Here is a 17,005-nt window from a genome sequence, read left to right on the forward strand (position 1 = left end):
TAAACGTTTAGTGGTCTAACATTATACTATGCCTGAAATGACGAGCTATGTGATAGTAACACAAATATCTCGATAGATGACGCTAGCTGCCTGTTGAATTATTCTAATCTGCTCTCATCTCCGAATCCGCTCAAATCCTGGAAAATAAAACGACGGTCAGATTAAGTAACGTATAAAATTAAACAAGTATTTGAATAAATGTCACTTAGGACTAGTTTCATGCAAATCCATATCTCATTCGAGCTTGCTCGCCTCTGCACAACATGTTTGTTTTGCCTCATTTGAAATAGTCTTGTTATACAGTTGCAGTCTGTTGTGTCACTATCTCAACCTGTAAACAATTCTTCATTCCTTACCATTTACAGTCAGGCACTTATTATACAGAAAGTTTGTTTCTACTAAGTGTAATGGTCAATGAAAGCTTTCCTAAGGCTCCTTTTCCTGTCATATCGCGAGAAGAAGCATTTATATCTTAATATATAAAGCTTAATATTGAAGCATACTGAACTATAAGCTTATTGCTTCTCATTAGTGAGCATTTAGTCGACTCTATTAGATTGAGCAATCGGAATTTTTATTTTCTTTAAATCCCATTTAGTATTATTTTTAATTGATTACAGTTGTTATAATTAGTTTCTAGTTATTTTGAGAATACGACAGTCAACGTAGATAAGTGTACTTAGACAATGCAGTTTTATACAAAAGTATTTAAACTTCATTGTTGGCAAACATCATAAATTTGATATACTTCTACTTTAATTAACTTTTGAGTTAAAATTATTTAAATTTAATTGAGTTTTGGACTATAATCGTAATACGTAATATAATAAATCAGAACTTTATCCGATTTAAATTATAATAACGTAACAAGACTAATGATTTGAAACACGAAGAGGAAAAAATTAAGGTCAGATTAGGTCATACAAGTAACTTACTTATTTACGCACTACGGGTGTCTATTTCATGATCTTTTTTCTCCAGTGCTCTTTCCAGGTAGTGGAAAATAACAAAGAATAAATAAATACGAAAACCTGGTCAGGTGGTGCACATACCCTGAAATTATCGCTCTTGTATGCAACAACAGATGGCACTACTTAAATTTGAACTGGCTAAATTATAGTTTATTTTAAGGTTTGTTTGTTGCTTGGCACAAAACAAAACAATGGGCTATCTGTTCTCTTCATACAATCTTTACCGAAACATGAATTTAATGATAGAAGCTCTCAGACTAACTGCTGAGCCACCAGAGTAATTTTAATATAGAATTTTTCAGAGTTTTATGCATAGCATTTCACAGCTCTATAATAAAACAAAGTTATTATTTCAAAAAAGTATGTCCCTGAAAATTTAACTTTGTGGTTCTTAACTAATAAATTTTATTTAATTTTGTTAACTTAGCAAATATTAATAGCTTGTTGCACCTGCCTGCGTGAATCTAATGGTGACATTATCATACTAATACAATCGTTTGTAGAGTAAGTACTTTAGAGCAAAGCCACATTTGGCTATCTGCCGTGTCCATTTCACCCAGCGTTTTGACATTGCGGTTTCATCAGAACTACTAGTACAAAACTGTTCGTGTGCTACTAGTCTTGGTGAAACCGTAAAGACAAAAGATTGGCTGAACTAGAAGGCTTGTTATGTTTTTCATTCGAGAAGATAGTTTTTTCCTAACATCTTTATTGAGCAAATATCTAAATCTCTCCAGTATGCAACACACATTTTGAAAAAGAACAGCAACATGTAATGATTATTTGGGCGTAAGAAATATCCACATAATGTATTCATACTACCATTCCGTTTTTCATGAATTAGTTTAATCTAAACATACTCATACAAACAAGCCCAAGTTAACAAGTGAACAGAACGGCTAGCAAACATATGCAACTACTGTGCGATAAACTTTCAAATAAAAAGTTAGCAATAACTAGCGTATTTAAATGTGAATCAAAGCTGTCCATTCGCTGTTTAAATGAAACTTTATAGAGAAGCTCGGAAGAATCTCAAAGAACGAGTTTAAATGAATGAATAAGCTGGAGAAATTGGCATTTAATGCCGCACGCGGAGCACGTGTTATTTTTCTGATTGCTTGTATTCTGTAAATGTGAATAGGTTAATACAGCACATACAAGATGTAAAACTCGTGAAACAAACTAAAAATAAATGTTGTGTATGGTATTTCACAATTGCACAACGTTTATTTGTGAAGTATATATACATTTTAGTTGAAATATGAATTGAATTTGCCTTTTCCAGTAATTTCACAACAGAACATTTGTGGTTCATGACTGTACCATTCCCTGATGATACAGCTGTAAGTCAACTGATTTACAACGCTAAAATCAGGGATTTGATTACCTTCGTTAGACTCAGCAAATAAGCCGATGTGGCTTTGCTGTAAGAAAACACACATACACATTAAGCATCTTATTACTTGGTGAATGACACATTTCTTGTCCACTTGAATTATATCAAAAGAAAAAAAATCCTTTCACAGCATTATTTCTGAAATCCAACACAAATATTGTATAGAATTTTTCTTAGAAATTAGACCTGAAATTGTTTGTTTGTTGAATTTCGCACATAGCTACACCAGGGTTATCTGCGCTAGCCGTCCCTAATTTAGCAATGTAAGACTAGAGGGAAAGCAGCTAGTCATCAACACCCACTACCAACTCTTGGACTACTCTTTTACCAACAAACAGTGGGACTTACAGTCACATTATAATGTTCCACGGCTGAAAGGGTGAGCATGTTTGGTGCGACGAGGATTCGAACCCGCGACCCTCAGATTACGAATCGAACGCTTTAACCCACCTGGCCATACCGGGCACAGACCTGACGTGTTGCTCACATGCGCTATTCCAGTCGGGAAGAACCGAATGTTATACTGCTCCACACTTTCAGTTCTGGAAGCTTTATAAAAGTAACAGTTCAGTCCATTATTCGATTCAAAGATTTGGACAAACCTCTTTTAGTTAGGAAGTTGCTAAAAGGTTAGCATCTCTTTGGTTACTATTTCAGAATATTAAGACATTAAAAAGTGGTTGGTTGCGCTATTTTATACATTGAAATTAGAAAATTCTCTCTTTTTCCATAGTATTTTCTCTAAAATCCATAAACTAGTAGGAAAGCTAACATAAAGAAGACATTGCACTATTTGTTTTTTGAATTTCGCGCAAAGCTACATGAGAACTATCTGCGCTCGTCATCACCATCCACAAAAACCTTGATACAACGTGAAAAAGTATCGAAAACTAACAATTGTTAAAATAGACAACAGGATCATAGGGAAGCAAAATTTAACTGTAATTTCGTATGAGAAGATAGTTATTATGTATCAGTCCCAGAATAACATAAATCCACCCACCAGTGGCACAGTCTGTGAACTAACAAGGTTAAAGACCGGTTTTCTATAGCCATGGTTGGCAGATCACAGAGAGTTCATTGCGTAGCTTTGTGCTATACGACCAAAAACAAATCTGCTTCAAAATTTTCGAAGTTCAATAATCACACTATGCTTTGCACAAGGTGGATTTGACCATCATTCATTATCAGATTGAAAGAATATTTTAATACTAATTGCTGTGTAAAATATCAAATCATTTCAAGTGCTTGAAGTTTTTTTAATAAATTTATTATTATATCTATGATATATTAAGAGAAAATAGGCTTTGAAACAATACTTCAGCAGTTTTATCGATTGAGATACTGATTTCGCTTATTTTATAATTTTGATATTTACTGCGAGAGAGCGCTGTAAATAACTAGCATAATAATAATGGCGGAACTTCCATCGCCTACGGAGGTAACCTTTATCATTTCTATTAATAATTTACACGTATTTACTATACTGCATCAGTAATTTTATTAAATCGCTGTGAAAACAAAAGGCTACTATAACTAACGTAACCTTTTACAAGAGAAGGTGTTGAAAATATTCTTTGTCCTGCGTATTTTATGGGAAATAATAGATTTCGCCTGAATCATGTTGCATTGTTGGTGATCATTTGATGTCAATTATGACATGATATATATATATTGTTGTTAACAACAGTATATCAATGTTAGATGTAACTTAGTTCTGTGGGGCTAGATAGAAATAATGAGATTTTTAAAAGTAGATAAAACATCATGGCCCTTACGAGATACTGCTAAGGGATTTAAACAACTCTTAACGAGGCCAAACTCAAACTTAAACTCGGATATGCGAGCCTCGAATTTTTGTAGGTCATTATTATAGACAGTGAGCAGGTGTCAGAGGATTTAAAAGTTGCTCGTGTTTTCCAAAAAAAAAATCCTAATTTTAAACTTGTAATGGACATTACAGACCATTTAATCCTACTTGTTGGTAAAATTCTAAGAGTTTGATTAGGTATGTTTTACAAAATCATTTGATGATTTAGCGAAATATTAGATAAATGAAAGTCGGTAAGAAGTTACTGAAAGGAAATTTTATTTTAACTGAAATAGTACTTGTTATGTGTATAAATAAAAGGATATAGACTTTGCGTACCTTGATCTTCAGAAAAAACTTTTTAAGGCACCATACAAATGATTTAGCTAAAATCATAATGGTGTGGCATGAAGAAGAACATCTACTTAATTGGACTCTACTTTGGTGTACGAGAGAAAAGTGTAATGCTATTAATTGGATCCATCAAAACTAGATCCATGTTGCTGTTGGTGCAGAAGGTTCAATGTTTAGGCTTTTTCTTATTTCTTTATAATTACAATGAAGGGAATGAATATAATTACCAAATTTGCTGATAGCATTAATCTATTTAGCATTTCTAACTGTGTTGAATATGTTGAGGTATGGAATGATTTGAATCAACTGTTTAGTTGGACACTGTATAGCAGATTACCTTCAATTATATTTAAAACATCTGCATGGTGAAGCATTTGTGTTACAACTTGGATCACAGTATTAATATAAATGAAAAAAAAAAAAAACACTTAATAGTGTGACTGAAGAAAAGAACCTTGTCCCAGAGCTGGATAAGTAACCCAAACCATCAAAGCAGTATTCTGTTAGTTGTTTTGAAGCTAATATAATTTTATATCAAATTTATAGGTTTCACTATATGTGTACAATTTTATTATTTTTTAAAAAGACTATATTAACCTATTTGAAAGAGTAGGGCTAATTAATTAATTCTAGGGATTTAATGGTTATCTTATAGGAATAGGTTAATATCTTTAATTTAGTTTCTCTTGATAACAGAAGGGTGGGAGGTGATCTTTTTAAGTTGACTGGGTTATTCATGGTGGAAACAAGAATAACACTGATTTCTTTGACCTACATTTTGAATGTAATAGATAGAGCTGGATGACTACAGAAGTCTGGTAATTGATTAATCATTAGGCTAATTAATTAATCAATTGCATACCAGTAATTAAGTATTCTTACAATAGACTGGAATACTTGGAATAATTGAAAACAATAACTTCAATTAAATGATGATTTCATGATTTTTGACATTAATCAGTATAGTTGAACAATCTTGAATTAATCAAAAATAATGAAAACTAATAATGATAATATCTGAACTACTTAAATTTAAATACATTAAAACAATACTAACAGGAAACACTACTTTTGATTGGTTGATTATTTTTCTGAAATTAATTGACTTAGTTGTCATTTTGTTTAATATTTTACACAACATTAACTGTATTTATTAATATATTTGATAACCAGAGATATCAGTCAGTCAGTTACACAGCTCTAATAACAGAATGAAAGACCCATCTTTAATAGTTGGAAACAAACAAGCTAAGTTCACTTATGAAATTTATTGCTATTGGCATTATCATTTATTAGGAGCTTAAAAAGGGGAACTGATACTTTCCAGAAAAGAAGGGTAGATTCAAATTTTTACTTAAGGGTGGGACTGTAACAGGTTTGAACAAGTGGTCTTTTGAGTTTATTTTATGTTTGTACTAAGTTAGTATGTTTAGGTAAATGTTAGGAAATTTAGTTTTGTACTAAACTAAAAGTATGCTTTGTAGAATTGAGATTCTTAAACTTTCAAACTCATGAAGGCAATGTAAGATTAAATTTGTGTAAATAGGTTAGCCTGAGGACAAGTCAAACTGAGTAATATTTCTGAAAGCAACAGGTTTGTCTTAAGTCTTATCATGTAATATTTATGTTTTGTACATAATATTACAAATACACTTCATTGCAGAACTAATTAATTTTCCAAATAACTTGATAGTTCGTATCAATGTCTCAGTTGTACAAAGTGCAACACTTTAGCTGAAATATTGTAAGTTAATTAAAACTAAGTTATATTGTAAGGTTTTTATGCTATATAATTTTAGTTATGTTGTTTTTGTATGAAGATAATTGAAACCTTAATAATCACTCATTACAGACTCTTTTAGTTTTATATTTGAGTGAAATGTCAAAAATCTAGTAATAGAAATTAAAGTTTTTTATTTGTAACAATTTAATGGAGTAGCTATTCTGTTTTGATTACATAAAAGATGGATTCACCACCAAACTTTATTGAAAATATTTAAAATCTAAACTTTTTTTATTAGCTGCATGTAAGATTTTTACTAATAAAATATGATTTTGTGCATTTCTCAGATGCTACTGTAATTTGTATGATACTTGTCATTTAGGTATTGTCAGTGTCAATAATCTGTTCATTTCTAACATCCCAAATTTTTTATTGAGCTTTATTTTTTGGTCAGTGATAATTGAGGTTTTTTTAAACTTCAGTTTTATTTTATGTAGAGGTAGTTGATTAACTGTTAATTGATATGATTTAATATATCACTTAGTGTCACATAAAATAATTGATTAATCACAAAATTTCAATTACCTTTGATTAATGTCATAAAATAATCAAGTGATTGAAATTAGAGATTCCACTTTATTTTAGTTATTCCAACTGTCTAAGAAGTAAAAATATTAAATTTATAATTTATCATTAGTGCTTTTTATTAATTCAAATTTGTTCAACATAATCTATTAGTGTAATGACTCACAAGAGTAATAAATTAATTAGAATTAGTGCTTCTATTTTTACAGTTTTCTCATTATTGTAACTTTCTAAATCTTGTGAAAATAATTCAGTAGTGAATTCCATTAAATATCCAACTCTAGTGTAAGCTTTGTAATTCTCAAACATGTTTTCCACCTTTACTTGCACAAAGGACCAAGCAGTATTTAAAATTACAAGGCAGAAAATGTTCTCAAAATACAGAGTTGTCCAACACGACCTTTCCTGTATTGAAATTTAATAATGAACTAATTAAGGAAATACAGCCCTGCAGTTTTCAACATATTATAATGCAACTTAATTTTTATTGGCATACTAGTGGACTTGTATGTGTTGGCATGGGTGGTGAATGCACTCAGTTCTGATTATCTTGTTTCTTTATTTTCCAGGGTCTTTTACATATGGCTTTAACTAGATCCCACTTTGTGGCAAGTGTTGCCCAGAGAGGTGTGTTTTTATCAATTTAATTCTGCCCTAGCAGCCAATTTGAATATTGCAACTATTGGTTGCAATAAGCTTTGTGGAAATGAGGTGTTCCATAAGATTTAGCCATTTACCACATAATATTACCATGGACCACCAGTCATGGACTATTAAAAGTAAAACTAAAGGGGATTCTGCCTGTCCCTACTGATCTTCAGATTGAATAAATCAGGGTTAGTTTGTTTTTAAAGATTTAGGAAACTTGGTTCATCTAGTGCACTGTTTCTCAGGGCTCCCTAGTACACATAACCCCTCCAAATTCTACTAGTGCAGCTAAAGGTGCCCTTACCACACCTAGTTTTCAGTCCCTGAGGTGGTGAACAGAGGTTTTTCCTCCAGGGTGTTAGTGTGTGTTCCTGCATTTGTGGAGAAGAGTATAAAGTTTGAGGCCTTCTTACCTGGGTCCCTGAATCTTTTTCATATGTCAGTGGAAATGACACCAGCCTCCATGAGAGCCTACACTATAACATTGGTTTAGATTTGATACTATTCTTTCAGGTTGATCAATGTCAGTTTAGTATATTGTTTATGGAAGAAGATCTGCTGTCTCTTTATGATTCTGAACATTAAATGGTCTCATTCAAGGTCATTGATTGAGCATGGTGTTCTACATCCTCTCCATAATTCCAGAAGCAAGTGGAATACTTCTTTTCCAGTTGGTTGAGGAGTAGAAATGAATGTTCATAATTCCAGGCCAGTCGAGTTCTGTTCCTTTGTTTAGTGAGGCACAGATGAGCCTGAAATGGTACCTTTTGGATTTTTTTTGAATGGAAAAGAAAGGTTCAGTGACACTTCCTTTTTCATCGTAATTCTGTTGGTTTAGAATGCGTCACTGTATGACTATAAGTTGGGATACAGTCACAAGAATATTTATGTATAACATTGCAGTTCAATTATCCTCGCTATCAGAGTGTGTGATATAGGGACCAAGACTCATTAATTCCAACCCCGAGTTGTGGAACCTTGGCGACTGGTTGGAGCAAGCTTATAATGATGATTACTCATACTATTCCTTCCTTGATACAGGAAGTTCTGGGTGAAGAGTATTCCTGTTCTGGATGTAGTGTGGTTCCCCCATTAGGATATCAATCTTCTGTTGGGGTACACTTACAATCTATGCAGCTGCTTTCTGTATGAAAAATGCCTTCACTATCCTCTCATATCTTCTCAGTCCTGTCCTGCCCTTCTTCACCACAGAGAGTTGGTGTAAATGACTGGGATGGGGTAAGTTTCAAAAAAGTGATTGCATTATTTGAGTTAGGTTCTTACTTTACAGAACCAGGATAGAGGGCACATTAATATGGATGAAGAGATTTACAAATTTGATATTGCCAAAAGGCATTTAAGTTGGGTATAAAAGACTGGAGCAAACAAGACCAGTGCTTAGATAGGCAAAGCTAGTGTCAAGATATAGCTCTAAGTGTCAGCAGAAGTAAGTTTTACAATTTAAGTGTAGGAAAATGTTAACTTTCATTATATCTATTCCTAAAGACAATAAGATAAGAGAACACATTTAATATTAGAAAGGATCAAGCTAGGTTTCCAGTAAGACAACTTTCATTTTTCCAACAGGATGGTTAACTTGTGGAATGAGTTCTCAACAGTAGCAGAGACCAACACTATATGAATTTAAAAAGGAAATAATAATTTCCTGAAATATAGGATTGTTATAAATATTTACTTTTTTCTCAAAATTGGTTAAATATTCAAGGATAGACGTAAAGGTCCAATGGTCTTTTATTGTCTGCATGTTGTAAATAATTTTCACCCATATGATATTCAGAAAGTAAATGAAGCTGTGATACTTTTATGCAGTTAGAATATAAGAAGAGATTAATCACAGTTACCTACCACTAATAGTTTTTTTAATTAATGTTTTTGTTTAATCAATAATAATTGATTGTGACTAATTGTTCTATATTTCTAATTAAGTGCTATGTTGTTGTTTTCTCCTGATTTTGTTTGTAATAGTTTTACGTAATTTGTTTTCCAAAAAACAGTCAAGAACTTGAGAAATGTTACAACTGTCATCTGTAGTCTTCCATAGCTGTTTATTCTCATTCTGCATTCTTTCAATTACAGTCATTGACCATCTACCTTGTAATTGTGTTTGATGATCTTCTATTTACTTGTTGGGTATCTTCAGGGACAGTTTGTCATATTAATTTGAAGACCATAGCAAGAAACAAATATTCAAATAGACCAAGATATGTATATGCTTATGTTTTATATACATGTAATTTTTAATAGATATGGAATGTCCAGAAGGAAAAGAAAATATGGAAAAAATGCAAAAGCTACTCACACCTTTAGGAATGTAGATATAACTACATTTACTTGTGTGTATGTTGTAAAAGGCAAGTGTTTATAGTGTATTTTTTCCTTTTTCAGGTTGCTGGAAACAATGTTGCCCTATATGAGGCTCTATACCAGCAGGTAAGTTACTCTCTATAGCTGTACATATAAAAAAAGTTTGTTTTTTTTATACAGGAGTTTAACTTTTAGGGCTTCTCTATAACTGAATGTGAACAGCCTTTTATCCTTTTGAATCTTACATTTAAAGTATGTTTTGGTGAAATGCTTCACAGAAGGTTAATTAGTAATTTCAATTTTTATGGATCTAAATGAAAAGTGAAACAGCTGTTATGAAAAGGTGTTTATAAGAAGTATTGCTTTGTTTGATAAAATATGACTTGTTAAAGCTTCTTATGCTTTTTGTTTATGTTTCTCGGTTGGAAATAGTTACAAAATTTATGGTTCCAGTTGTAGCAATACAAGACACATTTATTACAGTAAACATTTTGATTTTATCATAAGCATATTGGAAATAAGTAAAAGAAAATTTGCATTATTATGTTTCTTGTAGTAAAACTACTACATCTGAATTTTCCACTGTTAAAATAGCGAAGTTACCAATGATATACTTTATGCTTTTGTGTTGTTGGTGTGCAGTTAATGAAGAGAATTGTTGGGTTTTTACCATCTTCTGTAGACAATAATAATTGTTCACAACAAGACTGTGAAACTATAATTATGAGGTGTAACACCATGATTTTTGTTCATGAGAACTAAATGAACAACAGATGAAACATTACATAACATGGTAGATTATCCTCATGCTTTTTAAAAATAAAAACTTGCTTTCATTTACTGCATGAAAAGTGCAGAAATTTTATCCTCATATAAAATGCACACATGGGTATTGCTTTTCACAAGGTTCAATTTTCTTGACTTGATCTGATAAAGTTAACTTTAAGGAGTTCTGCAATGTTACCACTATTTAATTGTTTCCAGGGAGATTTCTCATTCATAGATAAGCTAAAAATCTTTGCATACGCTCAGAGCTTGGACAGCAGTAATTGGACATGTGATCATGGTCATTTCTCTCTTTTGCTATGTCATATATGTATATGTAGCCTTATATTAACAATTAATCAAGTTTAATATGTGTGTGACATATAAAATTTACAGCTGTTCTTAGCATTTAAATTGACACATCAAAATTGACACAATTGTAAAGTTCAATTGTTTTCCACATTTGTTTTTACGAGGCCCTAAAAATCAGTGTTGAGATTTTGTTAAACTTACAGATTTCCACTTTAACTCTTAACAGATCTTATTTCAGACTTAACTAGTGAAACCTACTGCTTCTGTGTAAATAAACTTTAGAAAATTGTAATGGTTGTTTGTGGTGAGAGAGTCTAAAGAAATCTGTATTATGTTTCATAGCTCTGTTTTTTAAAGATTTTTGTTTTTTAAATAAATCTGACCAACCTCTATTGTTCATTAGGCTTATCACAGTAAAGTTAACATTTTATTATCAGACCATTGAAACACAAAGGAATCAGTATTTTATTGTTGCATCAAAACTTTGCAATTTTGGTAACTGAATTAATGTAAAAACAACCCATTAAAATTCTTAACATGACATTTCAACACAAAGTTTAGCAAATCTTAGAACGTGCCTTGAAGTTTTGCTAAATTTCAGTGCAATGTGCTTGATGTAGCATCCCTTTTAAGTTTATAATGTAATTATAGGAAAGTAAATTTGCTTTCTCACTGGTTCATCAAAAAAGGTGCTTGAGAATCAGGTAGACAACTACAATTCATGAAAGATACAATGATGTATAACACAAACTGATATGTATAACACAGTTTGTGTTATGTCACACCAGGTACCTTACTATGTATGTATAATTAGTTCAGGCTTAGCTTGGTGGTAACCAACTCAGAAACACTCAATTTGGTGACAGTATTAATAGTAGACAGATAATTCGGTGACAACCCATTTGCTGACAGACTCGTTGACATTCCAGTAGTATTGCTGATAGTTGGCTAAGTGAATGCTCATGGCTATCAAAGTAAAACAGTTAGCTCAAATTTTTAGCAGGAGTTTCAACTGTATCACATTGTTGTATTTTGTACTTATCTATTCAAAATGCAACAAATTACTCATACATTGTAAACTTGATTCATGTACATGTAAACATGCATGCATTTCACATCTCATGACACAACTGTCGACAGTCTTTTGACATAATTTACCGTCACCCAATCTGCTGTTGCCACATTGGCCTGTTGCCGAGTTGGCTATTGTGCAATTGCGACCGAACCATATAAGTATACACCAATCCACTTACATCTATGTCATGTAAGTGTACGTTCTGGATTTAAAACATCACTCTTTCTTTGTTAGAAGTGTAAGCTTTATGCCTTACTAATGTTACTAAACTTCCTGTGTCATTATAAAGGTTGATCCAGCAGGAATAGGCTGTGTCGGAGCTGTAGAAGCTGCTGAGTTTTTGAAGAAGTCTGGTCTATCTGATACTGTATTAGGGAAGGTTAGTTTTTTTTTCAGTATGTATTCAACATATAGTGAGGTTTTAGGAGTTGGTCAGTCAGCAGAGATAAATATATGTATATCTTTGATGGAGATACACACTACTTAACAATGAATCTGTGTTAAAGTGTGAGTACTTAATATTACATGTGGAATCATACTGTGCAAGACAAAATAAAGCACGTGTGTTTAAGTAATTTCTTTCACATTTAGCAAAAATATTATAAATATATTAGAAACAAACAGCTGTCATGTTTTTTAGATCTTGTTTGTTTATTGTAATCAGGAAAACACACACATTGATAAATTATAAAATCACTTTTGTTTCTGGCTAACTTCTTGAGGTCAGTTAATATGTATAAAATATTTTTATAGATTTATATACAGTGAATTTAAAATGATTAATATATATATATATATATATATATATTTACACACACATTTAAAGTTTACTCTTTTTGAAAATGGTTAACATGCTGAAGTTAAACATATTTCATTGAGGTTTTGAAACTAAAACTCTAGGAAAAAATGATACATACATTTTACTCAGTTTCAGGATTGATATTAAGTTTAAATTATGAGAAACAGAAAAAAGTGAAAAATTGTTATGTAATAGTTTTCTTAAATAAATAGGGCTTATATAAGAAAACTATTACTTAATTTACAAAAACATTGCTTCTGTCTAATACATTTATAATTAACTTTTTTTAATTAATTGAGTTTTAAACATTAAAAACTAGAGTTTTGATTAAAAATGTCCCAATACAATTTGTACAATTTAATTTGAATATAATTTCACTTTTTTTTTCCTTTTTATTTTGCATATTTATACTAAGTCAACTAAAGATAAGGATGTTTAACATTTGTTTAGATATGGGACTTCTCTGATCCAAGTGGAAAGGGCTATCTTGATAAAAAAGGACTTTTTGTAAGCTTGAAACTAATTTCTCTAGTTCAAAATGGGCAAAATCTTGATATGGCAAATATCAAACAACAAATGCCTCCTCCAGATATGGTAAGATTATATATACATTTTGTTAATGAACACACTAGTTTGTATTTGCAAAATTAATTTTTAAAGCTTTGTATTTCCGTAATATTCTTGTTTTATATATTTTTTAGAAACACCACTACAATCTATAACTTTATTTGATAAGTAATTTAATTTGATTTTTATAAAATCTGATTATACTTTTTTTTTTCATTGTTTAACATAGGGACCTACAACTTTCAATAGAAAAATGTCTACAGTAACTGACTGGGCTATAAAGGTAAGTTGTTATTATAGTAAAACTAAATAAAAGATATTAATATTTTTTCTATAGCATGAATTTACCTATGATTGGAGTGTAAAGCCACAATTAGTTGTATGAAATTGTCAGTTATTTGTCTGTGTCACTGATATATCAACCCATTAATAATAGACATAGCATCAATTGAAAAGTTGTCAAACAGACCACATAAAGGAGCATCTTGTACTTACTTTTTACTTTTGTTTTTCCTGTTCTGTGCACAATAAAATTAATTTTATTATATAGTCTATCCTGGATGATGGAATAAGAAAAGAATTAGACATTTATTTATGAATAAGAATGTCTTACAAATTAAAGATTAATGATACCTAACCGTCAGATATAACAAAATAAGGCCTTTCTTAAAAATATTGTCTTGATTACTTAATAATATAACAACTTGAAAATGTGTGACAATTAAGTATAAAAAAAGGATTAAATTTATTTCAACATCAATACCCCTCGATGTGGATTGCTGTACGTGGTGAGGGGGCCTCCCAGGGAAGATTCTGTTCTTTCAGTTTACCTCCTCTGGGATCTGAGCATCCACCCACGTGTTTGCCATGCGTGGTGACCCGTGATGGGGAGGAGAGGATCCTGGTGGTTGAGGGGTTCAACCCTAACACACCACTTTAGCCTTGAATTTCTGTAGACGGGCGGCCTTTGGGTGCCCCCCCTTGGGTCAGTCGGCTGGTCTACTTGGGCTAGAGTCAACCAAGTACCAGTGTTGGAAGTTCTTAACGGGTGTTGTGGACATTGTGTCTGATGCTGGTGTTTGGGTATAGTGCTCACGAAACCCTGGCGTTGCTGCAATGTCCTTGCATGACATTGTAGTGCGTCCCCTCGTAGGGCTCCATGGTGGGTGGGTCAGTGGGTACCAAAATTTTCCTTTTTTCCTATGGATCCTCCAACGAAAAATTTAAACAAAATAGTGAAAAAACAGTTAATAGGTAAACGACTACGTCTTGAAGACCCTGAGCAGAAATCTTCAACATCTGTAACACCTGTACCTCATTTTCTTATCTTACATTCTCTTTCAGAAAAACCTATAGGGCAAATATCCCCCTTTTATATTTAGAAGGGACTAGAGGAACTTGCTGGTGCTCGAAAGTCAGTAAAGAAGCTTTGATCTGGAGACATATTGGTTGAAACATCCACATCCCAACACAGTGAACTCCTCTTGAATTCAAAGGCAATTGGGGATGTACCTATTGAGGTTACCCCTCATGTACCTTGAATTCATCAAGAGGAGTTATTGTTGAGAGGGATTTGAAGAACGTTCCCGAGTCAGAGATTCTCGCTGGTCTCTCCACTCAAGGAGTTCCTGCAGTGAGGTGCATCTCCACTCACAAAGATGGAGTTACACTGCCGATAGATATCCTCGTTTTGACATTTACATCACCACGTGCACCTGCCACCATCAAGGCAGGTTATCTAACTTGCAGGGTACGGCCGTACATTCCAAACCCTCTCCGATGTTTCCAATGTCAGAGGTTCGGCCACTCAAAGACGTCATGTCGTGGTTCCCTGACATGTGCTCGTTGTGGTGGCAAGGACCACGATGCCTATGAGTGTGACATGGACTCACATTGTGTCAACTGCAATGGTTCCCACCCTTCCTACTTTCATTCTTGCCCAAAAGGGTTGGAGGAAAAAGAGGTGCAGCATTTGAAAACGACTCATAACATTAGTTATCCTGAGGCTCGGAAATTGCTGCCCACCACTCCATCTCGGACATATGCTGCTGCATTTTGTTCCACAACTACAGTGGGAGTGCAGACAGATCTCTCTGTGCCTCCAAGAGAATCATTTTCAAAACAAATGAAAAGCCTTTTGACCTCCATGGTTAAAAGGGTTGATGAATCGACTTCTACACCCATCTCTGTTCCTCCCATACATTCCAAGAAACTTCAAGATCCACATCCTTCAGTTTCAAATACAGGCATTTCTTCTGATACATCTTTTTCTCCCACCCCACGATGCAAAACAATCATTCGTTTGTGTCCTCAGTCACTGGAATCCCCTTCCAACAACGAAGACATGCCCAGCTAACCCATGGTAGGATCCATGGAGGTCGATAGACCTCCTCCGACTGAGGACAGTAAGGAAAAAAGACGTGGTCGTAAACAGAAGGGTTCTTCAGCCACTTCGCCTACCCGTCATTAAAAATGGCCATCTTGATACAATGGAACTGTCTAGGTTATGTTCTAATCTGGATGATATCAAAACGCTGATTGAATCCTACCATCCTGTATGTCTTTCCTTACAAGAAACATTTATAAAACCTGCTGATACAGTCACCATTTGGCAGTTTTCTCTGTACAGAGATGACGCGCTGTGTGATGGACGAGTACATGGAGGGGTGACCTTATTGGTTGATCAGCATGTGCCCACCCTGTCTTTATCACTCAACACACCCTTGGAAGTCGTAGCCATTCGTGTTTCCTTGGGTCATAACATCACTGTTTGTTCTCTCTACCTGTCCCCTGGAGAGACATGTGATTAATCAGACCTTGATGCTCTCATTGAACAGTTGCCGTCTCCCTTTCTAATCCTGGGGGACGTTAATGGACATCATCCCCTCTGTGGAAGTGCTGTTATTGATAGGAGGGGTTGCTCTATAGAGCGTATGCTCTCTGATCACAATCTTTTTCTTTTCAATACTGGTTCTTCCACTTATTTTCATGCACCTAGTCAGTCCTTTACTGCTATTGATCTCTCAGTTTGCTCCCCTTCATTATTTTCCCATTTTTCATGGAGTGTTGACAATTATCCACTAGGCAGTGATCATTTTCCTATACTTTTGAGAGAGACTGGCCGTGGTCGATGCCACCTTACCCACGTGCCCTAGTAGAAGCTGGATCAGGCAGACTGGTCCACTTTCACTGTTCTCGCAGAACTTGATCCTGCCATCGTGAATCAGACATCAATAGACGACTGTGTGGCAGCGGTAACTTGCTGTATTATACAAGCAGCTGCTCAGTGTATTCCTAAAACCTCGACACGTTTTCCACAATATCCTCGTCCGTGGTGGAATCTTGCTTGCCACATGGCATGAAGGCTCAAAAATGGGCCTGGGATACTTTCTGTAGATATACCACACTTTCGAACCTCCTCCCTTTCCAACGGGCCCGTGCACATGCTAGGTGGGAAAGACGTCAAAGGCAGAAGGAATTTTGGATTAAATTCACAACTAGCATATCTTCTACCACCAGTTCCAAGGTCATATGGGACAGGATTCGAAAGGTCAGTGGGAACTACAATTCTGTCCCCCTCTCAATCTTATTCTCTGATCACCGATACTCTAGGTGAAAGCTTTTGCCAGGTATCTAGCACTTCTGCTTGTTCCTCCACCTTTTTCGCCATCAAGA

At 33.7% G+C, this 17,005-nt stretch overlaps 1 protein-coding gene across 5 annotated transcripts in view; it reads left to right on the plus strand.

Annotated features, from left to right (window-relative positions):
* The first annotated feature begins 3,767 nt into the window (after positions 1–3,767).
* Positions 3,768–17,005, plus strand: part of LOC143241949 (uncharacterized) — a 59,429-nt gene continuing 46,191 nt past the window's right edge. For 2 of the 5 annotated variants that reach the window (XM_076485280.1, XM_076485301.1), the window contains exons 1-5: positions 8,615–8,726; positions 9,894–9,938; positions 12,254–12,343; positions 13,214–13,357; positions 13,560–13,613. In XM_076485280.1, coding sequence (XP_076341395.1) covers positions 8,643–8,726; positions 9,894–9,938; positions 12,254–12,343; positions 13,214–13,357; positions 13,560–13,613 — 417 coding nt within the window. In that variant the 5' untranslated portion in view covers positions 8,615–8,642. Of the gene's footprint in view, positions 3,809–8,614; positions 8,727–9,893; positions 9,939–12,253; positions 12,344–13,213; positions 13,358–13,559; positions 13,614–17,005 lie in introns of those variants that run through there. The other 3 variants (XM_076485288.1, XM_076485296.1, XM_076485269.1) reach the window with 3 other exon arrangements.

This window comes from Tachypleus tridentatus, chromosome 2 (assembly GCF_004210375.1).
Source record: "Tachypleus tridentatus isolate NWPU-2018 chromosome 2, ASM421037v1, whole genome shotgun sequence".
NCBI lineage: Eukaryota > Metazoa > Arthropoda > Merostomata > Xiphosura > Limulidae > Tachypleus > Tachypleus tridentatus.